At 36.0% G+C, this 27,470-nt stretch overlaps 1 protein-coding gene across 1 annotated transcript in view; it reads left to right on the top strand.

The window, feature by feature from the left end:
• Window positions 1-219: 219 nt before the first annotated feature.
• The window catches only part of arhgap23a (Rho GTPase activating protein 23a), a gene marked incomplete at its 5' end in the record, with an annotated part of 75,819 nt that continues 48,568 nt past the window's right edge, over window positions 220-27,470 (top strand). The window contains one exon of the mRNA XM_079391166.1: window positions 220-273. Within this exon, the coding sequence (XP_079247292.1) occupies window positions 220-273 (54 nt within the window). The remainder of the gene's footprint in view (window positions 274-27,470) is intronic.

Below are 27,470 nucleotides of genomic sequence, written 5' to 3'. Positions count from 1 at the left end.
ACTGAACGGATTTGCATCGGGGCGAGGGAAGAGGGAGGGCACTGCGGGCAGCCCAAACAACGGGAAAGAGGCGAGGGGACGGAAGAAAACTGGATAGCCTAGGTGAAAGCCACAGTCCAAGATAAATCGCTCAAAGCAGAATTATTTTATACACATCTTAATCGCGACCCCACCGAACCCCCCCTCGGTATCCCCCTGCAAACCAAGTTAAGCTGTCCAATGAATGGAGTTGCATTTTGCCTTGTTGGAATACCTCCGTATCCAGAACACGAAGTAAGTGCAAGACTTTTCCTCACTATAACGCAGATGTTTGAGTAAAGTCGAGTTGAACATCGTTGTGTGTGTTGTATTAGTCAGAGAGCATGATTTCCTAAGAAGATTAAGTAGCGTGGCTACAGTGTACAAACAGATGACACCGCTATCCCTACAGAAACTCTTTTTAACCGCGCGCTTGGGTTAATGATCGCATTTTACCCTTCAGCAGCTTATGAAGCGTGTATTTACCTGGATAAACGACTGAAATGGTCCTGCTGTAAGATAAAAATCACATGTTTGTTGTTGTCAACCCTGCCGTGAGCTCGGGATTCAGCTGAACAGCCTGTCAATCAAGCACCGCATGCGCCAGTCACGTATTTATCAATGATTTAACTGCAAAATCACGCCTTCAGTCTGTTTATATTGTTTACTGTGTATAAATATCTCAATATTTTTGTGGTTAAAGATAAAGTTTAAGTGAAAATGCTCATAATAATACGAAACACATGTTTCTAATATTTGATACAGAACCTTATGTCTGATGTGCAGAATCGACTTTTTATTGTTACTAAACGTAAAAGTTCATAAATTGGTAGCCTATTATTTACAACTTTTTTTCTCATTTTATTGCATGTAAAAATGGCTGTCACATAGAAAGTTGTATAATTTATTCCAACAGTAGCTACATTATTATTAGGCTATTATTAATTGAAATTAATATTAATTTAGAAAGCATCTGAATTTACAGATATATGCAGATCTGATATTAAAGAGCTGATATTGGTGAAACTGATTAGTGATTTATCCCATTATAATATCACATATCACAATATTAAATATTCTGTGGTTTTTAGTATTATTACTATATAAATTGAGATTCAACATTATTTTGTAAGTGAGTTATTATTATAAAAACAGTTTAATGCTGTTTAATCTGCTTGACTACTGATGGTTTTAAACCTGGGAAATGAAATGTCTGTTTTCTTTCTGGACATTTCGCTCTCCTTCATCTGTATGTCTGTTTTTATTTATGAGGAAAGAAAGAGGGACCGTTTATTTGTAAACCACTGTATATTTGAGTGAGAGAGTGTGTGTGTGTGTGTTGTCCATGTGTGTTTGGGTGTGTATCCGCACATTACAACATCACCCAGGGCAATATCTTTACTGAACGTCTCAGATCTTTTCTTTGTCATAATTCTTGTTTTACAGTCAGAGGTTTTCCTCTGCTCTTTTATTGGACCCTTTTGATGTGAAATGAGGAAGGAAAGAATGTTTATGTGTGTTGCCATCAGTACTAAATGGTTTTTGTGCATCGTTAGCAATAGATTGTATTCCATCATTTCTCTTATTGTGTCTGTTCAGTTACCTGTGTCGTAGCTAACGATTTTTACCACGCTGTTGGTGTTTGCAAGATCGTTGTAGAGGATCTTGATTTGCTCCAAAATTAGTTAGACGCTTAAAAATGTCTGAATTGTCAAATCCGAAATACAATACAAATGTATTGTTTGTATAAATTGGCAAAAAATCTGATTATTTTATGAGCCATTTTGGTGTCAAAAGGATTTTCAGTGAATGAAGTCAGGTGTCCTGTCAGAGTAACCACAGGTGTAGTTGATCTCTTTGTGCCCTACAAGTGGAGATGGAAATATTGAAAATAGTTTGATATTAGTTCTGAGAACATGAGTGATAGATATATAACTATAATATATATTTAGAGGTCTGTGAGCATAAGACAAGTCTGTATACTATTTATAAGTAAGTGATAATGTTTCATCATTTTGAATTTGGGTTAAGCATGTAATTCTTTTGTTTTGTTCAGATACTTCCATGTTATGTTGTGTTTCTGATTTGAATGCATGACGTGGTAATAAGGAACATCCAGCTCAGAGGTACAAGCTTTCCACTTGAAAGCAGCATAAGAACATGATTCAATGTTTTATAACCAGTCCAGATTTTGATCAGTATATCAATATCATTTTAGCATTTGAAACCTGACAAACTTATTTCTGTGAGGCGTTTTGCTTGAAAAATGGGACTGTTGTATCTTTATTTCACATACTTAACACTCACTTTGTTGTTTCAGAGATTCTGTACGTTAACAGACCTATTAGGCCTGTTGTTGATTTGTTCTTTGTTTTGTTTTTCTTCATAAAAGGTATTATAGTGGCATAATAATCTCTTAGAGTGTGACAGTAAAGTAATTTATGTGAGGAATTGAGTCTGTGTGTGAATATGACATGAATCTAACCCCATGTCCCCAACCCACACAGAGAAAGAGAGAGGGAAGATATTTACAGAGAACAAGAAAATATCAGGGAGGGAGATTAGAAAGAAAGATGCTATTTTTTCATTATGGACTCAGATACACTCGATAAATATAGTCTGGTGTTGTTTTGCTCAGAGGGTGTGGTACGAGTGTGAGCAAGAGAGAGTGAATGTGCTGCTCTCTCTCTCCCAGTCATGTCTAATTGAACCCTGATTCAATTATCACAAAGCGGTTAGGCAGAGAGGAGGGGAAAAAAGCTAGAGAGAGAAGAGAACACGAGAACACACTTCACTTCATTTAGAGCGATCAGTAGACTGCATTTAGTGTACACAAACATCAGATCAAAGCAGTCAGTCATACGCACACAGACTGAACACATTCAAATTTGGTTTGTCGGTCTGTAATACTCAATTATAGCATGATCTATATTATGTAATTATTTAATTATTTCATGATCTATTAGTCATGCAAAGAAACATTAAAGAGCTGTGATTTCCCACTCTGCTTTAAAAATCCTGTTCATTGCTAATTCATTAGCCTAGAAGGTCTGATTCAAGCCTGCAAGTTTCTCGCAGTTGTCTTATGTATCTTGACAGTCTCTTCACGATTACTTGTAGTTTGGAAAGAGAGAGAGAGAATGTGTGCAAAACTACAAACTTAATGATTAGGTCTATTTGAGAGAGGAGAGGGTGAATGTGAGAGTAGAGGTCCATTAGCACTCAGACGCAGTGAAACATCGTCACACAGGCCTCCAGGGCTGCTTTACACACTCAAATCACTCTAATTGTTTCATTCTTTATTCACTACTTTTGGTTTGGTGCTTGTTTTTTTATGTTTTGGAAGAAGTCTCTTATGGTCACTGCCATTTATTTAATCAAAACCCAGTAATATTATGAAATATTAGTACAATTTAAAGAAACTGTTTTCTGTGTTAATGCATTTTAAAATGTAATTTATTCATGTGATGCAAAGCTGAATTATCAGCATCATTACTCTAGTTTTCAGTGTCATGATCCTCCAGAAATCAATGATAATATGCTGATTTGGTGCTTAAGAAACATTTCTTATTAATGTTGAAAACAGTTGTGGCGCTTCATATTTTTGTGAAAACCGTGACAAATTTTTGATGGGACTCTTTGATGAACAGAAAGCTGAAGAGACCACATTTAGGCCTATTTAAAATACAATCTTTTATTAGCATTTCTAACTTTACTGTCACATTTGATCAATTTAATGTGTCCTTGGCAATAGGTTTAAATGTCTATATTCAAAAAGTGTGATTTTTAAAATGCTAAAACTGTAAGTTATGAAATAAAATAAGAACTATTTCACATTCTGCACTGCATAGGTCAGTAATCTAATAAGTAAATTAGTGACATTGATCATCACTCTTTGTATAGAAGGCCAGGTGCTCTTCTACTTAAGCTCAAGATGCTTTTTGAATCACATCAAACCATGCATAAGAGCATGATCATCAAGTTTGAGACAAATGTGTCCCTGGACCACAAAACCAGTCATAAGAGTCAGTTTTTTTTAAACTGAAGCTGAAAAAATAAGCTTTCCATTGATGTATGGTTTGTTAGGATAGGACAATATTTGGCCAAGATACTATTTGAAAATCTGTAAGTAAGTAAAGTAAGTAAAATCTGGAATCCGAGGGCACAAAAAATCTAAATATTGAGAAAATCGCCTTTAAAGTTGTCCAAATTAAGTCCGTAGCAATGCATATTACTAATCAAAAATGAAGTTGTGATATATTTATGGTCGCAAATTTACAAAATATCTTAATGGAACATGATATTTACTTAAAGAAAAATGGATCATTTTGACCCACACAATGTATTGTTGGCTAGTGCTACAAATAAAACTGGTTTTGCTGTTCAGGGTCACAAATATGGATGTATGGATGGAAAAAGAGACTAGGAACGAAGATAGATGGGTAGATAAAAGATAGCCTGATAGAACTTCATTAAGAGTGAGCTAGGATTCAAATTTGTCAGACTGACACAGAGGAGAGTGCTTTAGATCCTCTCTCATCTCATGCCAGTTTAATGCTTCTGTGAGTTCGGGAAATTGTGCGGTGAATCAGGAATTGCTGTACACCGATCCATGACGCTACAAACCCAAATTTAGAAAGGCTTCCTTTCTGAGAAGCCTGATGGTCTGGGTGGGGCGAGATGACACACACCCTCCGCCAGTGGTTTACACAAAGAGAAGAAGAGAATAACAATTGATAATTGAACTAATTGAACAGTTCTCATCAGCAGCAAAACAGTGGCTTCCTGTGACATACATTAAAACAGTACTGAGCTACTCCGCTCTAGCGCTCCACCCTTCAGATATTGCTGACTCATCGTATTGAAATGCAGGGGCATGGTATAAAACATGTGTGAGCAGTATGCTGTTATTCACTGCAGTATTATTGGGATTGTATTTGAAGAATGATCGCTGTAGGCTTTAGATGTTGAATGCAGAGCCACAGATGGGCGTTGGCCTGCACCGCTGTTCCCAGTGGATGACAGCACTCACATAATGGCTGCTTATTGATCTCTTTCTCTCTCGCGCTCTCCTTCTCCCCCTGCCTGTCTCTGTAACCTAAAGTGAACCTGATGAACCATTACAGACGTGCTCTTGTTAGTCATTTGACTGTCTCGGTAGCCTGCAGTCAATCCAGTGACCTGTGTTTGATGGGAATAGCCATGACAGTGACCCAGCGACCCTGACTACCTATCGCTATTAGCAGTTTATCTGACTGAGTTTATTTTTTGCACGCATATTTTATGAGTTTTCTGTTGGGTTACAGTCATTCATGCTACAGTTTTCCTTACAAAAAACGTACCACATTAACTATTGTTTCTACTAAAAATAGCTCTTTTTACAGTAACTGCTGTAAAATAGGGTGCTTATCTTAATTTCAGACATTGTCTCCTGCATTGTAATGTTATACTTCATATAAAACTGTTTCAAATAATGGTTTTCTACAATGAGAAATCATTATGGAGCGTGTCTTTAATGAGCTTTGCTACGCTATAAAAACGGGTTGCCAGATATTTGCCCTAAAAAATATGGTGACAGTTTCTGGGATTATAAAACAGCGTATTAGGCAACTTGAAGTGTCAAAACACATTTTTGTAGATCTATCTATCAATCTTTGAAAATTTCAGCCCAGGAAACCTTTTGCACGTTTGATTGTAATAACAGAGCAAAAGCCAAAACCTTCCATTTCTGTCAGTGCAGAGTGGGCAGAGGGCAATTTTTGTAAGTATGATGAAAATGCCTCTCTTCCCACTGGAGTACATTCCTGTGTGCCCTGCAGAAAGAGAGAGAGTGGGAGAGGAGAGCAGAATTAAAGGAATAGTTGGGCAGGGCACAGGGCTGTTGTGCTATGAGGAGATTCACACAATGACTCTCTCTTTCAGCAGAACACAGCAGCTAATGCAGCTCAGCTTGTTGATGGTACACAGCTGGTGTGTGTGGAAGAGAGAGAGCGAGTGAAAGAGAGGAAGGAAGAGAAGACAGATCAGACTCTGTGTTTAGCTGTAACTCATTGGGCATGAGGTCATTGTCCAGAGTTTATTCATTCCAGTGATTTGAATCTTTACTGAAAAGATTTGTTCAGAGATTTGTTCAGTGATTCTTTCTGTAGGTTATGTCAATAAATCAGTTGAACCAGTCTGTCTATTACAAGGGAATGATTCACTTAACAAATTAGTTCAAACAGATTCATTAAGATTTGTTAAAAAACTCACGAATCGCAACCAAACCAGGTTTTGCTACCCTTTATTAAAATCTGCATGTCTACTAATTTTAGCATCATAAGCAATCTCTCTTCATCTATTCTACAAATTTTACAACTTTTTGACATTTGTCAAGCTTTAGATAAAATCAACAATAGTCTAAATAATGGATTATGATTTTAAATAACATCTTTATTCATTTTATTGTGCATGGCTATCAGTCATTTTTACACATTCATAAATTGGTCCATTTTTTGGTCATAAATTAATTCATATACCGAACCCACATTCAGTCAGTCAGGAGATCCTTGGTCTATAATAAGATACCTCAGTTTTGCTTTGTTTGTTCATGAACTAGACACTTTGTTCATGCAGATGTTGCATAAAACTTGTTCAGCACCACTTTCGAGTCATTTATTCAATAGGTCCAACCGATTACATTTTTCTTTACATCTGGCACTCAAATGCTGTTTGCTTGCACCACAGCAGGCATGTACTTGATATTAGTAAATGGAAGAAATAACAAAATGAAAACAATTTGTTAACATAGTCTATTTGTCCAAAAAACACAATTTGTTCAAGACTGATAAACCAGTCTTATTCTTCTGGCAAGATGGTGGAACAAGGCTGGTTAGTTTTTATCACAGCCCATGTGCTTTGAACCTTTTTTGCGTATCTTTTGTTTGGATTTTATGAGTTTATTGGTTTTTCCTTAACAACTTGCAAACTTGTTGACCTCAGCATCATATTTATCATTATTTGTTAACAAATACACAGTTTAACAGGCTCACATTCTGTATACGATTGAACATGCAAGCCTTGCCCTATAAGCACAAACATCACTCTCTCTGAGTCTGTTAAGGGATAAGATGTTTTGCCCTAGGGAAGCGTGTCCAGGCAGGCCGGGATTGGAGCCTGGGACTCGCCTAGCTGGAGCGGCTGATGGAGAGATAATTCGAGCGTAGGCTAACACAGCAGCAGCCCGAGGGCAGGGAGGACAACTCTCCTAACAACTCATTTATCTCATTCTCTCGCATGTCTACCCACTCCTGTCATATTCTTCATTAGTTATCCGCCAGAGTTCATGTCTTCATTCTTAAAGGAGCCATAATCTACACTTTTTTTTCTCTGAGGTCTACTTGTTTCTACTATGTTGTTTCATGTCATTTTGCATCAAACAATTTAATTTAAATGAGAATTTTCAACCTTTTCTTTGACTTTTAGAATTGTATTGTTTGTTAATGGGCCTTTAGGACAAATGTTAATGACCCCTGGTTGGAATTGGCACTGTCCTGCTTAAAATCCTGCTATAAAACATTACTTGAAGTTCAACATCAAACTTGGAAACTCATGTGAAAGTCAAGAGTTCAAAAAGATGCAAATTAACAATACTGTTCCATAGTTTGGGGTCTGTAATTTATATATATATATATTTTTTTTTTAAAGGACTTACTAGTTTTATTCAGCAGGGATACATTAAATTGGTCGTAAAGTGTAATTATTGTGATACTATTTTGTAATATTGCTGTTTTTAATGTATTTTTGATGACATAAGCACCAAGGTAGATGCGCACAGTTAAAGATCAACAATAATATTTAATTGACATCAGTGAGTCAAAGTGAGTCCTACATTACATGACAAAAATGCTGCTTAGCAAGTATTTTCAGAGACACTTGTGTAAAACATGGTAAATGAGTCTCTGTTTTGATAATTGTACATTTAAATACAGATTTTTCTTCGTTCTTGACCTGCAAAGTTAACAGTAGTGTTGCCATTTTGTTTCTTTTTCCAAGTATTGGGCAGTGGAATGAATTTATGGCTGTAAGGAAATGTAAAGTAGGAATATCCCACATCCGACTTTGAAAGGAGTGCAGGATAACTTCCACATACGTGTTTTTCATCAGTCTGAGCCAAACGTGGGTGGTCATATGTTAAAGTGCTCATGGATTGTGACGTCAATTTCATCATGATTTCTGAATGACCCATTTTTGAAACTTAGTTTCCATAAAGACTGAAAGGACTGGTTAAGTAGCTTTGCTTCGTGAACATTAAAGTATGTCAGTGTAATACAACATCAAACTCTTAGACCAAAGAAAGCTCAGCTTTCCATGATATGGCCCCTTTAGCAAATCTCAGCAATTCGTGACCTTTCTTTATCAGTGTGTACTTGTGTTTTTTTTTTTTTTTTATTGGATGTGCTGTTATTTGTTATGTCCGCCACTAACTTCCCACCATACCTCTGTCTCCTCTGTCTATCTTTTCAGTGACTTTCTTTCTCAAGATCAGTCTCTTCTTTAAGCTGTTGCCATATTTGGTTATCTCTCAGCTGAAATCTATGAATGCACATTTCTCTGCCTCCCTCTTCCTCCTTCCAGTCATCTTCTCTCTCTCTCAGCTGTTGTGTAGATCTGACAGTTGGGTTTTTTTAACACAGGAGTGTAGCTGAGAGATTCACAACCTAGTGAGCTGCCTACTTAGGAAAAATTATTAGTGATCATAGGTATGCTTACGATGCAAAGGTGGTTTAAAAAAATATATAGCAAAATTGGTTTATTGCATTACATACTGTAGGCCTATCTGTCAGACAGTGAAAGTGGGCAGTTTTTGGTCCAGAATAAGCTACAAAGAATATCAGAATTTAGCCTGTTTATACCAATTACATTATGCTTTTATCTGGATCTATTAAGTCATAAAAAATAAAAATAAATAACTAATAAAATGATGGAGGTGATGAGGAGCCCTGCAAACCCTCACAACTGTGTGTCAAGGTCACTTTAAATATTAGATCATTTTATCTTTCTATGACAAGGCAAGGTTGGTTCGTGTAATTTATTCCTGTGATGGCAAAGCTGAATTTTCAGCATCACTACTCCATTCTTCAGTGTCATGTGATCCTTCAGAAATCATTCTAATATGCTGATTTGCTGATCAAGAAACATTTCTTATCATTATCAATGTTTTCAGAATTTTCTGATGAACACAAAGTTAACAAAAATAGCATTTATTTGAAAACATTTTAACATTATATGTCTTTATTGTCATCTTTGCTCAATTTAATTCATCCTTGCTGAGTAACTTTTGAACGATAGTTCAAAATGGACCCTCTTCCATGTCATTGACACTGCAGTCAAAAAAGTGGTTTTCCAGCAAACAAAAATTCCCTGTCAGCTATAAGACACGGAAGGAGAGAGCAGGAAGTGCTGCCACATCTCTAATCAGCATTTGCGTGACTCCTCGGCCAGTTAACATGAATCTCACATGGCAACATCAATAGGCCAGCGGGACAATACACCTTTCCAAGAATCCATTCACTCACTCACACACACACAGACTGTATCACGACACAGTCCTTACAAACAACAGGAAAGAGAGCACAGATGGGTTGATAGTGAGAACCATGGTTTATTTTCAAAATCATGTCTGGTGCTTTGTGAGTGTTTATGATCCGTACGTGGGTGTGTGTGTGTGTGTGTGTGGGTGTGTGTGTGTGTGTGTGTGTGTGTGTGAGAGAGATTCAATCAGTATCATTGAAAAACCCACAAAGGGTTGATATCTGTTTCAAATTAGCTGTTATCGGCTCAGAGCCGAGCTGGAAGCTCATGGAGGCTGTTCTGTTATGGATGAGTGCCATCGTCTGGATGATTTCGGGGGGCACTGCTGGAATATTTCCAAGTCCCTGCTTTGTATTTGAATTCAGGGTCCAGAATTAACACTTGGCAAGTGGCTAATGTGAGAAAATGGACTTTGGCAAGTGAATAAAACTACCTGCCAGTTGGCTGAATACTTTATTAGGAACATAACGCATTGTTTATATCAGCTTGTAAGAATGAACCTCTCTATTATTCAAATCAAAACCTAGTCTACTAATGAAAACATCCAGAACATGCAATGTTCTTTTTCTCCGAAACTGTATGAGGTGACGTGGAATATTAATATACCAAAAATATGCAGAGTTATGAGGTTGAAAGATGACCTGAGCATCTGTCACAAAACACAGACACACACACACACACACACACACACACACAAAGACACACACACATATACACACACGTTTGTTTCTGTGAATTGTGGGGACTTTCCATAGACTTCTATTACTTATATTCTGACCAAACTGTATTTTTTATCCCCTAACCCTAAACCTAAACCTACCCCTTACAGAAAACTTGTTTGCATTGATACACTTTCAGATAAACATCATTTACTAATTTTAATAATTGTGGTCCCCACAATGTCAAAAATCTTTATGGGGACATTTGATCCCCAGAATGTAGCATAAACAAGCACACACACATACACACACACACACACAAAACAACAGCAAAATAATTATATTGTAAAAGGGACACAAATATAATTTATATTATTATTCAAATGTTTTGAGTCAATAAGATTTTTATTTTATTTTTTAAAAGAAATCTCTTATGCTCACCAAGCCTGCATTTCTTTGATCTAAAATACCATGAAAACAGCAATGTTGTGAAATATTATTACAATTTAAAAAGACTATTTCTATTTTTATATTTTTTAAAATGCAATTTATTCCTGTGATGATAAAGCTGAATTTTCAGCATCACTACTCCAGTGTTCAGTCTCACATGATCCTGCAGAAATCATTCTAATATGCTGATTTGCTGCTCAAGAAACATTTCTTATTACAGTAATGTCAATGATAAAAACTGTTGTGCTGCTCAGTATTTTTTGTGGAAATCGTGGTCCATTTTTTTCAGGATTCTTTAAAGAATAGAAAGTAAAAAAAGTGTTTACATAATGCCTTAACTGTCACTTTTGATCAATTTACTGGCAGAATAAAAGTATTAATTTCTTTAAAAAACAACAACAACATACTTCTAACTTTTAAATGGTGGTGTATATAATGGAAAAAGTGAAATAAAATTTGATGACCAGGAAAATATTGTACATTTTTCAATTCACTCCTCATTGGCAGGTGTAACAAAAATAATACAGGAGGATCAGCATGAATCATCTTTAGTAACCGTGTCTGGGTTTGTGGAGGGCCAGTGTCCCAGGACCTTTAGACTCTCACTTGGACACTTGACGAGAATGAACTGGCCACTAGGGTCATGTCTTAGTCATCTTATATTAGGCTGTCAAAATTTGGTTTTGCTTTGCAGGACCGTGATCTGGCTCTCCTTTCTTTTCCTCTCCTCTAGTCATTGCTTTCATCCCAGTAGAGGTTTGAGTTTCAGCCACTGGGGTCCACACTAGATTTCTACAGATGTGAACACACACACACACACACATGGAAGAAACACGTCATCCTTGCAGTCCAACATTGTAATTTACATCTGCTAATTACACAGGGGTTGAGTGAACTGAAGGGGCCCAGTCCTAAGAGGGAGGGCGCTGGGCCGCTTCTGACCACAACAAGCCCCTCTCTCTGCAGCTCTCCACCAGCCAGAGAAAAAAGACACTCACAGTGTAATGGAGAGCAGGAGATGACGAAAGAGAAGTGGAAATTTATTGTAAAAGGAATTCAAAAGACGGTGACCTTGATATCGCCAGATGTGACTTTTTTATCGGTTAACCCTTCAATAAGGGATATCGTAATTAGAAATATTTGCTTTTAATTATTTGAAAAGCCTTTCATATAAATATATATCTCATATATTCAATATTTGAGTGTAATTTTACAAAACAGCTTTTAAACATGGCAATCTCTGTTAGGGATGCATCGATCCGATACTCTGGATCGGTATCGGCTCCGATACGGTCATTTGTACTTTGAACGTTTCTATGTGGACTCAGAGGGCTATGCGCTGTGACTCCGTGTCGCTTCAAGCGCATCATTCTGCGCACGGGATGCGCATAAGAGCTTTCTGCTGGTCTATATTGGAGCCTTACTTTTGCGCAATGAAAGATTATTAACAGTCTTTCTTGTTCTGTCCTATCTATCATATGTTGCTGCCTTCATTACTGTGCAATAGATTTAAAAGAAATGCATTTTAATTTTATAGTAGCCTATATATTTATATATAAATGTATTTGCTTGTTTTTTCATGAATGTATTTTACAACAATTCAAAGAGCAGTGTATTATTTCACCGGATTTAGTCCTACACTTATTCACTTTTATTTGTAAATAAAAATGTTTCACTAGGTTTTATAAAATTATTGTGCACCCATGATTTTTCTAGAGTATCTTTTGCTGTATTATAAACTAAGTTTATAATAGTATTTTTGTCATAGATTATGATTATATATTTTTCATTAAAATGATGTTATCTGTATGTAGTAGATTGTATTTAACACACAAAAGAGTAACACACAGACACACTGAAGTATAGAAATTCTACATCGATTTAAAAAACCTGCGCTTGTATCGGATTGGATCGGTATCGGCAGATACTCAGAATTTTCAGGATCGGATCGGTTCTGAAAAAATGGTATCGTTGCATCCCTAATCTCTGTGGCTGTTGGGCTCTGATCTCTATTTATAAACTACTAAACCTACACAGATATTACGATAATAAGGGAATTTGTTCACTGTTCACTGAAGTTTAATGATGCATTCATGCTGAAACACTCAGAAAGCAACAAAAAATTAAATAGCACCATTACACATGATCAAGCAAGCTGCCTAAAGCTTTTTAAAAAGGTTGTCTAATTGAATGCCAGTTTTCTTTAAAATAGGGATGCACTGATATTTTGTTGCACTGATAATTTTGTCTATATGGTGTCTATAATTTTAATATGGCAAGGCTATAATTATTTTCATTCATATTTTGTACTATTATTAAAGATGAAATTCAGATACAATGATAATATTATTAAATTGTTTTTAAAGATGAACTTCAGGTGGGTTTTTTTATGAAGGCAATGGGAATGTAAAATTAAAAATAGGAAAAATGAGCATGAACAATTGTTTAAAAAAATGGCTCAACCTGCTGAAAAAAAAACAACTGATAAAACCAGCCTAAGCTGACCAGATAAAACCAGCTAAAGGAGTGGTCAGAACCCCACTTAAACCTGCAAACCAGTTATGACCAGCTATGGACCGGACTGGAAGACCAGCTAAAACCAGCCTGTATTTTTATTTATTTTTTTCTACAGCAGGGTAGTACAATGTCAGTTGATACGGAATTAAAATATATGTAATATTGTCTAATAACCCATATGATGCCAATATATTGGGCATCCCTATTTTACAATGTTTGTAGTGACTAATAATCACTGGTGGTAAAAAATGATTAAGCCTTCGAGAACTTTCGTTGGTTAAATGACTAAAATATTCATTTGTGTGTGTGCATCAGAGAATCATTCATAACACTCCAACACAGAAATCTGTATCAAGATATTACTTTAATAAACAAGAACTCCATCCCATTGATAATTGATTTGGCTTGTGGTTACAGGATCATCCAGTTTTAAGTTGCTGTATTGTTGCTTTGCACCCTGTAACCCTCTGGATTGTGGAAACATTGATGGTTGCCAGGAGGCACGGTCGCGATGGTGATGGGGTGTGGTTGTTGAAGCAGCTGTACTGATGTGGAATTCAGCAATGCAGAAGGGAAACCGCACACACTGAAACACACCATTCACACAGACATGAGCGTTCAGAGCCATACAGGGTGTATTTTTAGAGCAGAACAATTTCACAGTTGAATTAAAAGGGGTCAGTGTTGAGATGGCTGTTGGTGAGGAGAATGTCTTCAGGTATCTGACACATACGCAACTCATCTCCACCCCTTCGGGCCCCATGTCAGATTTGTGTACATTTACATTTAGAAGTCACATTTTCATTTTTATGTCAGTGACACTACTGTTCAAAAGTTTGTGGATGGTAAGATTTTTTACATGTTTTTTTTTAAGGAAGTCTCTTATGCTCACCAAGGCTGCATTTATTTGGTCAAAAATACAATCAAAACAGTGATATTGTGAATTATTTTTATAATTTAAAAGAACTGTTTTAAAATGTAATTTATTCCTGTGATTTAAAGCTGAATTTTCAGTAGTAGTCATTCATTACTCCAGTCTTCATTGTTCCTTCAGAAATCCTTTTAATACGATGATTTGCTGCTCAAAAAAACAAAACAAAAAAAACATTTTTTATTATTATATGATAAACAGTTATGCTGCTGAATATTTTTGTGGAAACTGATAATTTTGATGAATGTAAAGTTCAAAAGGACAGCATTTATTTGTAATCTTTACTGGTGGGTAGTTGAAGTATCAGTGTGCCCTATGGTGTAACGGAAAAATTTACAAAAAAAAATTATGTTAAAAAAACAAATAAATTCTTGTGTTATTTGTATGTTAAAGGTCCCATGACATGCTGTTTTTTGGATGCTTTTATATAGGCCTAAGTGGTCCCTAGTACTGTATCTGAAGTCTTTTTCCTGAAATTCAGCCTTGGTGCAGAATTTCAGCCACTACAAGCCAGTCCCAAAATGAGCTTACCTTAGGACGAGCCATTTCTGTGTCAGTAGCTTTAAAAGCTAATGAGGAGTAGAGAGGCGGGCAAGGTGGAGGGTGGGTGTGGCCTGCAGCTTGCGGCCACGGTACCATGCGCTAATGTTGACAGTGGATGTATCGCAATGGCTCGTAGACACGCAGTCCTTCAAGCTTTTCAGTTTGACCCAGAATCTGATCCGGATGGAGAAGCACCGGATGAAGAAGTTGCAACTCAGATGCTACAGCAGGACGTCTCCGAATGGTTAGTTTAAAATATTGTGTCTGGATACGGTCAGTGTTTCCCACACATAGACTTTACCTGGGCGGGCCGCAACAATATCCACTGCCCGCTGCCATCAGCTCCCGCGTCTCACACACACGAGCGCGACTTTAGAACAATATTTAGTAACTTTCAGACCCTTTGGCAGCTTTTTTCCCATAACGGGTACATACTAACAAACCTAGCAACTTTAAAAATTTAATACAATCATTCAGTTGGAAGATGTCTCCAGTACTGCCCCGCGAGCGCGAGGTCTCTCTCCCGGCGCAGTGTCGCCTCTGAGCAGCGAGCGGCAGAGAAGCAACGCTTTCAGCTTGCCTTAAAGCAGCAGACTCATCAATAAATCATTTAAAAAACAGCGTTTCCAAGCACTTGTCGCTTACTGACTGTTTGGACTTTTAAATATGAACATAATTTGTCTGTTAATATTAGGGCTGTATACCTTGGTGAACCTGGCGATACGATACATACCTCGATACACAGGTCACGATTCGATACGTACCTCGATACAGAGCTGTCTCGATACGATTTGATACAATGTGACACGATTCGATACGATTCAATAAAAATACATGGGCCAGAGCCAATTAGTTAATGCTGAACACATTTACTCAACAAACAGAACTCTGCATTTTTCTTCAATTTAATGAAGACAAAAGTGCATTATAACAAAGTGCATTTTGCTTAAATATTTGCAACTTTAAGTGCTCTGATTAATTGTACACAAATTGTATTAATCTGGAAATTACCACAAGTCAACATTTAACTTTCCAAGGGTACAGTCTGAGCTCACACAAGCACAAAATCTTCTTCTTATTATTCTTAACTTCTTATTAAATCTTCTTATAATTCTTTTTTGTGACACCATGTACTGCCATAACATATTTCACTATGAAATCACTTAAAGGTGCCATAGAATGCATTGATACAGTATTTTAAATTGTTCTCTGATATCTACACAGAAGGTATGTGGCTTAGGTAAGGGCAAAAAATCTCCAGAAACGATTTTACATGTCCATTTACAACCCTAGGATTTCTCCCTAGAATGAAACGGTCTGTTATTGGCTTATTTGGCAGGGTCATGAATAATAATGAGCTCTGCTCTGATTGGCTGTTTCACAGTACTGCTCAATGTTGAGCTCTGCTCTGATTGGCTGTTTCACAGTGCTGCTCAATGTTGAGCTCTGCTCTGATTGGCTGTTTCACAGTACGGCTCATCAGCAAGAAGGAAGCACAGGGAGGAAAATATATATTTAAATACTTTCTCTCGCAGTTATATCGTCGGGTAATTATACTGTATATAAAACGCGGGCATCAGGGAGCCGTTATTAATATGCGAGGCATTGAAACTGCTTTTGAACATCGATCGTGTTATAGTGTCACTTTCAAGAGACGCAATCACACAAACTATGTTTACATTATGGAGCAACAGTACTTACCACACATTTCACAAGATCAGATGCTTGTCAGTGGTGCTCAGGATCTGTAAGTCATTCGCCATCATCCTCATCTCTCCTTACTGAGAGTGAAATCTTATGTACTGTAACAGGCTACCGCTAGCAAGGAGCTAACCATGTCCCTTTAGTGGCTCGCGTTATTTGCTTTCTGTGCCTTTCTGAATACAGACACCAACCCATCCCTGCACTTCACACCCCCTGCACGGCCTGGAACATAACATTTATTTTGTTATTTTCGCTGTTGTCCGCGCTTGTTTATTTACAATACCTGCAGAGCTTCTGATGGTTCGGCCGGCTTAGAACAAGGGCGGGTTTATGCAAATGTTGGGGGCGTAGTGATCCCGACTGTTGCGTCACAGTCGGTGTTATGTTCTGATTCGCCTGTTTTTCAGTGGTCTTTTTTAATCACGAGATTTACATATGAAGGAGGAAACTATGGTGTTTGAGGCTCACTGTATGTCATTTCCATGTACAGAACTGTTATTATTTAAATATGCCAGGGTAAAGACAGTTTTTCATTCTATGGCACCTTTAAATGCTACATCTTGCTTTAACATTTTCCATGAGTTTTTTTGAAACTCGCGGGCGCCGCTGCGCCCCCTAATGGCTGGGCGGAGTATCGATACAAAGGGCTAGAATATCGATACTGTATCTTTTTTTATTATATCGGTATGTATCTAAGAATCGATATTTTGAGCACACCCCTAGTTAATATGCGCAGTTTATTACTCGGACGCAAAACAGTGCTTCGCTCGTTTGCAAGCCATGATGTCTCTCGCTCGCCTCGCACGGTCGTAGCTCATTTTCTCATGGGCGGGCAAAGCAGAGAAAGGGGAGGTAACCTTTCCCCGTATGATGACATAAAGGGAAGATTCCAGATCGGGCCATCTGAGCTTTCATTTTCTCAAAGGCGAAGCAGGATACCCAGGGCTCGGTTTACACCTATCGCCATTTCTAGCCACTGGGGAACCATAGTCAGGCTAGGGGAACTCATATTAATGTTAAAAAACCTCATAAAGTGACATTTTCATGCCATGGGACCTTTGTTTTTTTCTACATTTTTGCTATGTCACACCATAATTTTTATTTGTCAACTACACTGGTGCATTTTTGTAAATTTAATGCATCCTTGCTGAATGAGTATTAATTTCTATAATAAAAAAAAAAAAGTCATACTTACCTCAAACCTTTGAACAGTATAGTGCTTGTGTGTGTGTGTACATGTGTTCATGTCGGCACATCTGCTCTGTGTTCAGTTTCTGCTCTAATCTCTCTGGTCTTCATGTAGAACAGGTGTGATGCCCCTCACACCCCCTTTGACTTCCTCACATGCACATACAGTAATCCAGTCCAGTCATACACATGCTTAATAGTTATACTGTATACTGTACATTATTAATTTTGATAAATACACCTAGTTAATTTGAATCTGAGAGTTTCTGTCTGGCTGTGTCATAAACCTAAATCAGCTGCCTTTCTGCCACACTTTCCCAATCAATAACTTTTACTATGAAGGAAACTGGTTTCAGACTTTTGTCCAAGGAAACTATAATGCCATATAGTGACCTAGAGCAAGTAAGCTTTAGACATACATAACCTAGTGAATATTTCATGACGATGGTGAAACTGAGAATTGTACGGCATTTTGCCAACTGACATGAGGGTTAGTGAATGATAACAGAATTTTCATTTATGGCCGAACTATCCCTTTAATATATATTAATATATAATATACATATACATATGTGTGCAATATGTGCCTAGCCTGATGTTCCTTGCATGCAAGTCTAGTTCTTCTGTAGTTTTTTTCTCTCTAAACATCTTTGAAGTTATTTTTTCATTGCCGCATTCGCCTCTGGCCTGCCCACCAGGTGTTTTAATGCAATGTAAAACTGCAACAACAACAAAAAAAGTAAAAACAAATATGCATTGTGAAAATGCAATGCAAGTTAATCTGACTTAAAGGGATAGTTCACCCAAAAATGAAAATTCTGTCATCATTTACTCACCATCAAGTAGTTCCAAACCTGTATGAATTTCTTTGTTCTGCTGAACACAAAGGAAGATATTCTGAAGAATGTGGGAAACAGAGCAGTTCTGGGGCACTATTGACTTCCATAGTGTTTTTTTTTCCTACTATGGAAGTCTATGGTGCCTTAAAACAGCCTGGTTACAAACTTTCTTCAAAATATCTTCCTTTGTGTTCAGCAGAACAAAGAAATTCATACAGGTTTGGAACTACTTGAGGGTGAGTAAATGATGACAGAATTTTCATTTTTGGTTGAACTATCCCATTAACTTCAGAAATCATAAAAAAATGGAGGTATCTTAGTAGACAGTTAAACAAACTTTTGTTTTAAATGTGCCTCTGTAGGTTTCAGGCACAGCATACTGTAGCACAAATATAACACTGAAACACTCTTGTGCTGTAGTGCTGCCTTCTGTTGGTGGTTTCTTCTCACTACAACCCGTTTGTTTTGCTTCAGGTCTGCAGTCTATTGGTCAACGGCTTTGCTGAGGATTACAGCTCAAATTAACCAACTTAAACTACCAGAGTATTTTTTTTTTCACACACACAAAAACATACCCACACATAAGCATACAACACTCTCAGGAAAGTCACATTAAAGTAGGTCTAGACTGTGTTCTGCTATCTAATGCTCATGGGACCAAATGGTGTTGACATGTCTCCTATTATCTCCTGTCTCTGTATCGCCAAACGCTCACCGAGGCCTGGTTTAAGCAGCTGATACTCAATATCAGCACACATTATACACATAGATGTGGCTGTCTTTATTTAGTACCGTTTGAACTGATCTTAGCTTGGCAGCTCTCATTCATTCATACTTTAGTGCCAGTGTGTATGAATGCAGACTGTTTATTATCATGTGACCAGCAGGGGACAGACTACATCCTTTTTAAAAAGTGCATGAGTTAGCGTGCATGTGTGCTTCTATAAAGATACAGGCATATATGATTTATATGTTAATATGGTTATTTTTGTATAAAGCTTTTTTTTTTTTTGAGACTTTGTCAGAAGAGATGCGTGACCCATGAGCTGACATCCTCTGGTTTAGAGTATCTGTTCCATCAGCATGTGTTGATAAATGAATCAGCCATGTTTGTATGAGGATGAAAGGGATTAGCTCATATCAGAGCATGTGCAGATTGAACATCTGCCGCTCATGTAGCTTTCACAGCTCCAGTCTATTTAAACATGAGGGCTCTACAGAGCTGTTTGTGATTTTGTAGATAAAGTACCTCAGAAGAAAAAATGTACAGTATTCCTAAGAAGTGATTCTACGGAGTTCCATTTAATGGATGCACAAAATATTGCCTCCATATATGTGTATGTGTGTGTTTTAAACTCCTATCGGACATTAATGGATATTTCATTATTTATCTGCTGATATTGGATATATGTTTCCACTTGTTTAAAGTCATAGATCATCACTAATGTTGATGTATCATGGCAAAGGTTTAACCCTTTAAGAGCAATATAGATACAAATCAGTATGGAATTATATTGTGTGACATTTATCAGTTATTGGTTGTAACATGAAAATAGTTACTGGCTTATTGATGTTAAGTTAGATTAAATGGAGCTCAAATGGAGACTCCTACTTCTATTGTCAACAACTATTGTCTAGTTTGTTTCCATTTTTGTTTCTCCTTGGGAATGTCAACCCTCTGGTATTCCTCACTTAGGGGTCATACTTGTGATCCTTGAGGTCTAAACAGGCTAAAAAATGAATGCACTGTGTTTGTGTATTCTGTTTCTATATATATATATATATTATATATACCAGGGGCATTTCCTCTGCAAGGGAGGCAGTGTCTCCTCTCCTTAAAATTGGATATTACAAATTTACAGATTTTGAGATTTCAAAAATAAAACCGTGCAAATATGACTAAATATGATATTAAAAGTCTCAAAGTCACTTGTTTTTATAAAGTAACATTGTAAATGGTTTACTGACCATGGTATTACTGTGCTCAATTGGCCTGCCAACTCTCCTGACCTGAACCCCATAGAGAATCTGTGGGATATTGTGAAGAGAAAGTTGAGAGACGCAAGACCCAACACTCTGGATGAGCTTAAGGCCGCTATCGAAGCATCCTGGGCCTCCATAACACCTCAGCAGTGCCACAGGCTGATTGCCTCCATGCCACGCCGCATTGAAGCAGTCATTTCTGCAAAAGGATTCCCGACCAAGTATTGAGTGCATAACTGAACATAATTATTTGAAGGTTGACTTTTTTTGTATTAAAAACACTTTTCTTTTATTGGTCGGATGAAATATGCAAATTTTTTGAGATTTTCATGAGCTGTATGCCAAAATCATCAATATTAAAACAATAAAAGGCTTGAACTACTTCAGTTGTGTTGTAATGAATCTAAAATATATGAAAGTCTAATGTTTATCAGTACATTACAGAAAATAATGAACTTTATCACAATATGCTAATTTTTTGAGAAGGACCTGTATATACATATAAGGATTTTTAAAAGTGCATGGAAGGCAGATTGGTTAGTGCCATCTGGTGGGAGAAATAAAGAAAAATATAGCTGCAAGCAGCGATGACGGGCCCAAGCCGTCAGCATACGCCACCCCGGTGGCATCGATAAAACGGTGCCCAGCGAGCACACACATCACAGTAACCCTCTGGCAGTTTGGTTTTAAGGGATACGGCAATTAAAGAGTTAATCCAAACCATCAACTCTGTGAAACACACACACACACAGAACAACATATAAAACTTTAAATTCTGTGAAAATATATTTTTCATTGGTAGTTCATGTTAGTTAATGCATTTACTAATGCTAACAAATGAGAAATTATTATAGTTACCAAAAGGTTTTAATGATTTATAAGAATTTTTTAATGATTTATTTTTCCATTAACTAACATGAATAATTTTTTCTAACACAAATGAATAAAGTAAAAAATATATTGTTAATATTTAATGTTATTTGTGAATTAACCAATGTTAAAAAACATTATTTAACTGTTGTTAGTTAACATCATTAATAAATATATACCATTTAATGTTGATCAAAATCAATTCCAAAATGTGTTAATATATTTTTAAATTTTAAAGTTTTATTTTTTGAACATGACTATTTTTCTAATATTAAAAATATTTTGTTCATTGCTAGTTCATTGTAAGTTCATACTATCAATGAAGAATTAACATGCTGTAAAAAATATATTTTTCATTGTTAGTTCACGTTAATTAATGCATTTCCTAATGTTAAGAAATGAGACCTTATGATAAAGTGTTATCAAAATCTTTAATGATTTATAAGCATTTTTTTAAGATTTTAAAAAACAGACCCTCTCTCTCTCTTTCTCTCTCTCACCCAGCTCCTCAATCCACACAGTCACTCACACAGTCACTCACAGCCCACCCCACCCCACCCCTCACTCAGATGCAGTGACAGGAGCTCTCACTCAGATGCATTGAAACAGCTCTCTGATAGTTTTTAAATTTTCTCCTCTGCATAGTGTATTGCAAATTCATGAAATTAATCACATATCCTCAGACTGTATTGTTCTGTGTATGTAATTTTTTATGAAGTGGTTGGAAGCTGTTCTTAAAAGATAAAAAAAAAAAAAAAAGTTTTCTCTTTTTTACTGTAACTTTAATAAATTGCCATTAAATCATCGTTCAAGATATCCTAAATCCGTCCGCAATTTAGCATCTTCAGTATTTTGGCATCATGAGAAAAAATGTTTGGTGTGATTTCCGTGTTTTTGCTTTGAGGAGTATGAATTTGTTTACAGCCCTTTAAAAAAAAAAAAAAAAAAAAACATTAAAAAAAAAATAGCCGATTTCCTGTTGGTCGTAGCTAATGACTGTAAATTAGAAAGTTGTCCGGCTTAATATGAACAATTTATGTACCGAGTTTGGTGTCTGTAGCTATCATTATATATATAATCATTAATAATTATATACCATTTAATGTTGATCAATATTAATTCCAAAATGTGTTAATATATTATTACATTTGAAAGTTTATCTTTTGAACATGATTATTTTTCTAACATTAAAAAGATTAATAAATGCTTTTAAAAAAATTGTTCTTTGTTAGTTCATACTATCATGGAAGAATTAACATGCTGTAAAAATATATTTTTCATTGTTAGTTCACGTTAATTAATGCATTTCCTAATGTTAAGAATTGAGACCTTATTATAAAGTGTTATCAAAATCTTTAATGATTTATAAGCATTTTTTAAAGATTTAAAAAAACAGACCCTCTCTCTCTCTCTTTCTCTCTCTCACCCACTGGCTCAATCCACACAGTCACTCACACAGTCACTCACAGCCCACCCCACCCCCACCCCTCACTCAGATGCAGTGACAGGAGCTCTCACTCAGAAGCAGTATATCAACTCTCTGATAGTTTTTTAATTTTCTCCTCTGCATAGTGTATTGTAAATTCATGAAATTAATCACATATCCTCACACTGTATTGTTCTGTGTATGTAATTTTTTATGAAGTGTTTGGAAGCTGCTCTTAAAAGATAAAAAAAAAAAAAAATCTATTTTTTACTGTAACTTTAATAAATTGCCATTAAATCATCGTTCAAGATATCCTAAATCCGTCCGCAATTTAGCATCTTCAGTATTTTGGCATCATGATAAAAAATGTTTGGTGTGATTTCCGTGTTTCTGCTTGGAGGAGTATTAATTTGTTTACAGCCCGTTTTTTTAAAAAACCCACATTAAAATAAATATAGCCGACTTCCTGTTGGTCGTAGCTAATGACTGTAAATTAGAAAGTTGTCCGGATTAATAAGAACAATTTATGTACCGAGTTTGGTGTCTGTAGCTATCATTATATATATATAAACATTAATAATTATATACCATTTAATGTTGATCAATATTAATTCCAAAATGTGTTAATATATTATTACATTTGAAAGTTTATCTTTTGAACATGACTATTTTTCTAACATTAAAAAGATTAATAAATGCTTTAAAAAAATTGTTCTTTGTTAGTTCATACTATCATGGAAGAATTAACATGATGTAAAAATATATTTTTCATTGTTAGTTCACGTTAATTAATGCATTTCCTAATGTTAAGAATTGAGACCTTATTTAATGATTTATAAGCATTTTTTAAAGATTTTAAAAAACAGACCCTCTCTCTCTTTCTCTCTCTCACCCAGCTCCTCAATCCACACAGTCACTCACACAGTCACTCACACCCCACCCCACCCCACCCCTCACTCAGCTGCAGGCTGACAGGGATCTCTCACTCAGAAGCAGTCTAAGAGCTCTCTGATAGTTTTTAAATTTTCTCCTAAGCATAGTGTATTGTAAATTCATGAAATTAATCACATATCCCTCAGACTGTATTGTTCTGTGTATGTAATTTTTTATGAAGTGTTTGGAAGCTGCTCTTAAAAGATAAAAAAAAAAAAAAATTATCTTTTTTACTGTAACTTTAATAAATTGCCATTAAATCATCGTTCAAGATATCCTAAATCCGTCCGCAATTTAGCATCTTCAGTATTTTGGCATCATGATAAAAAATGTTTGGTGTGATTTCCGTGTTTCTGCTTGGAGGAGTATTAATTTGTTTACAGCCCGTTTTTAAAAAAAACCCACATTAAAATAAATATAGCCGACTTCCTGTTGGTCGTAGCTAATGACTGTAAATTAGAAAATTGTCCGGATTAATAAGAACAATTTATGTACCGAGTTTGGTGTCTGTAGCTAAAACTAACCCCCTCATTTTTGACAAAAGGTGGCGCTATAGAGTGTCTCTTCCACGCCCGTTTATGAGCTTTTTCCAGTGTCTAACTATCATTAATACTGATATGTGTGTTGAGTTTCATGACATTCTAAACATGTTATCTGCCTCAAAATCACCAGAAACGAATTTTCAACTTTGACACGTTGCCATGGCAACATAATTTTAGATATCAATATTCCCTTCACAGTTTTACATCGGCCGTGTTTTGACATTATTCTGGTGAAGTTTGAAGCAAATCGAGGTAAAAGAAGATGCTGAATTCAAAGCATTTTGAAAACGACACACTTCCTGCAGCCAGTTGGTGGCGCTATAACTTTCAGTCATAATAGTCACATCTATCCGATCGGCATCATACAACGAACAAATCACTGAAGTTTGATATACATCATACAATGTATGTGGACGTTATTAGGCATTTCCTGGGTCTCATTTTTCGCCATAACTTCATCGCCTCGCCACGGGCAAACCGTTCGACATATCAAAAATATCTTCGCAATTTAGCGTCCCCAATGTCTTGAGATCATGTTCACCTAGTTTGGTGGCAATCGTATGGAAATCCTCAGAGGAGTATATCAAATTCCAGAGCATGCGCTTTTTAAACAGCCCTGAATAGCCGACTTCCTGTTGGGCGGAGCCTATGACATGCTGCGCGGAAGTTGTTCGGCTCAATGAGTTCTATATGTGTACCGAGTTTCATATGAATACGTGCAAGTATGTGTGAGCTATACATCAAGCTTTCTGACAATTTTCCAGGGGGCGCCGTAGAGCCCCTGTGCCACGCCCGGGTCCCAGCCTCAGCGGCGTCCTAATGGCCGCAGGTTCCAACGTGCGTGCCAATTTTCGAGAGTTTTCGGGCACGTTAAGGCCCCCAAAAGTGCCCGGATGATTGAAATAAAAAATAAAAAAAAAAAAAAAAATAAAAAAAAAAATAATAAATATAGCTGCGAGCAGCGATGACGGGCCCAAGCCGTCAGCATACGCCATCCCGGTGGCATCGATAAAACGGTGCCCAGCGAGCACAAGCATCACAGTAACCCTCTGGCAGTTTGGTTTTAAGGGATACGGCAATTAAAGGGTTATTCCAAACCATCAACTCTGTGAAACACACACACACAGAACAACATATAAAACTTTAAATTCTGTGAAAATATATTTTTCATTGGTAGTTGATGTTAGTTAATGCATTTACTAATGCTAACAAATGAGAAATTATTATAGTTACCAAAGGTTTTAATGATTTATAAGCATTTTTTAATGATTTATTTTTCCATTAACTAACATGAATAATTTATTCTAACACAAATGAATAAAGTAAAACATATATTGTTAATATTTAATGTTATTTGTGAATTAACCAATGTTAAAAACAACATTATTTAACTGTTGTTAATTTACATCATTAATAAATATATACCATTTAATGTTTATCAAAATCAATTCCAAAATGTGTTAATATATTATTACATTTTAAAGTTTTATCTTTTGAACATGACTATTTTTCTAATATTAAAAATATTTTGTTCATTGTAAGTTCATTGTAAGTTCATACTATCAATGAAGAATTAACATGCTGTAAAAAATATATTTTTCATTGTTAGTTCATGTTAATTAATGCATTCCCTACTGTTAACAAAAGAGACTTAATTATAAAGTGTTATCAAAACCTTTAATGCTTTATAAGCATTTTTTAAGGATTTTATTGAGAAGTTTAAACAGACCCTCTCTCTCTCTCTCTCTCTCTCTCTCTCTCCCCCTCCACACTCACTGAACTCACACAGTCAGTCACCCACCCAGTCACCCACCGCACACATTAGAAGCACAGAGACAGGAGAACTCTGATAGTTTTAATTTTCTGCTCTCCATAGTGTATTGTAAATTCATGAAATTAATCACATATCTCAGACTGTCTTGTTCTGTGTATGTAATTTTTTATGAAGTGTTTGGAAGCTGCTCTTTAAAGATAAAAAAAAAAAGTGTTCTTTTTTACTGTAACTTTAATAAATTGCCATTAAATCACCGTTCAAGATATCCTAAATCAGTCCGCAATGTAGCATCTTCAGTATCTTGGAAGCATGTGAAAAAATGTTTGGTGTGAATTTTTGGTTTCTGCTTGAAGGAGTATGAATTTGTTTACAGCCCGTTTAAAAAAAAAAAAAACACATAAAAAAAAAAAATAGCCGATTTCCTGTTGGTCGTAGCTAATGACTGTAAATTAGAAAGTTGTCCGGATTAATAAGAACAATTTATGTACCGAGTTTGGTGTCTGTAGCTATCATTATATATATATATATATATATATATATATAATCATTAATAATTATATACCATTTAATGTTGATCAATATTAATTCCAAAATGTGTTTATATATTATTACATTTTAAAGTTTATCTTTTGAACATGACTAATTTTCTAACATTAAAAAGATTAATAAATGCTTTAAAAAAATTGTTCTTTGTTAGTTCATACTATCATGGAAGAATTAACATGCTGTAAAAATATATTTTTCATTGTTAGTTCACGTTAATTAATGCATTTCCTAATGTTAAGAATTGAGACCTTATTATAAAGTGTTATCAAAATCTTTAATGATTTATAAGCATTTTTTAAAGATTTAAAAAAACAGACCCTCTCTCTCTCTTTCTCTCTCTCACCCACTGGCTCAATCCACACAGTCACTCACACAGTCACTCACACCCCACCCCACCCCCACCCCTCACTCAGCTGCAGGCTGACAGGGATCTCTCACTCAGAAGCAGTCTAAGTCTAACTCTCTGATAGTTTTCAAATTTTCTCCTCTGCATAGTGTATTGTAAATTCATAAAATTAATCACATATCCTCAGACTGTATTGTTCTGTGTATGTAATTTTTTATGAAGTGTTTGGAAGCTGCTCTTAAAAGATTAAAAAAAAAAAAGAAATGATCTTTTTTACTGTAACTTTAATAAATTGCCATTAAATCATCGTTCAAGATATCCTAAATCCGTCCGCAATTTAGCATCTTCAGTATTTTGGCATCATGATAAAAAATGTTTGGTGTGATTTCCGTGTTTCTGCTTGGAGGAGTATTAATTTGTTTACAGCCCGTTTTTAAAAAAAACCCACATTAAAATAAATATAGCCGACTTCCTGTTGGTCGTAGCTAATGACTGTAAATTAGAAAGTTGTCCGGATTAATTAGAACAATTTATGTACCGAGTTTGGGGTCTGTAGCTAAAACTAACCCCCTCATTTTTGACAAAAGGTGGCGCTATAGAGTGGCTCTTCCACGCCCGTATATGAGCT

This window comes from Barbus barbus (genome assembly GCF_936440315.1).
Source record: "Barbus barbus genome assembly, chromosome: 3".
NCBI lineage: Eukaryota > Metazoa > Chordata > Actinopteri > Cypriniformes > Cyprinidae > Barbus > Barbus barbus.
The sequence above is the reverse complement of the archived record's forward strand: the minus strand, read 5'-3'. Positions and strand labels throughout refer to the sequence as shown.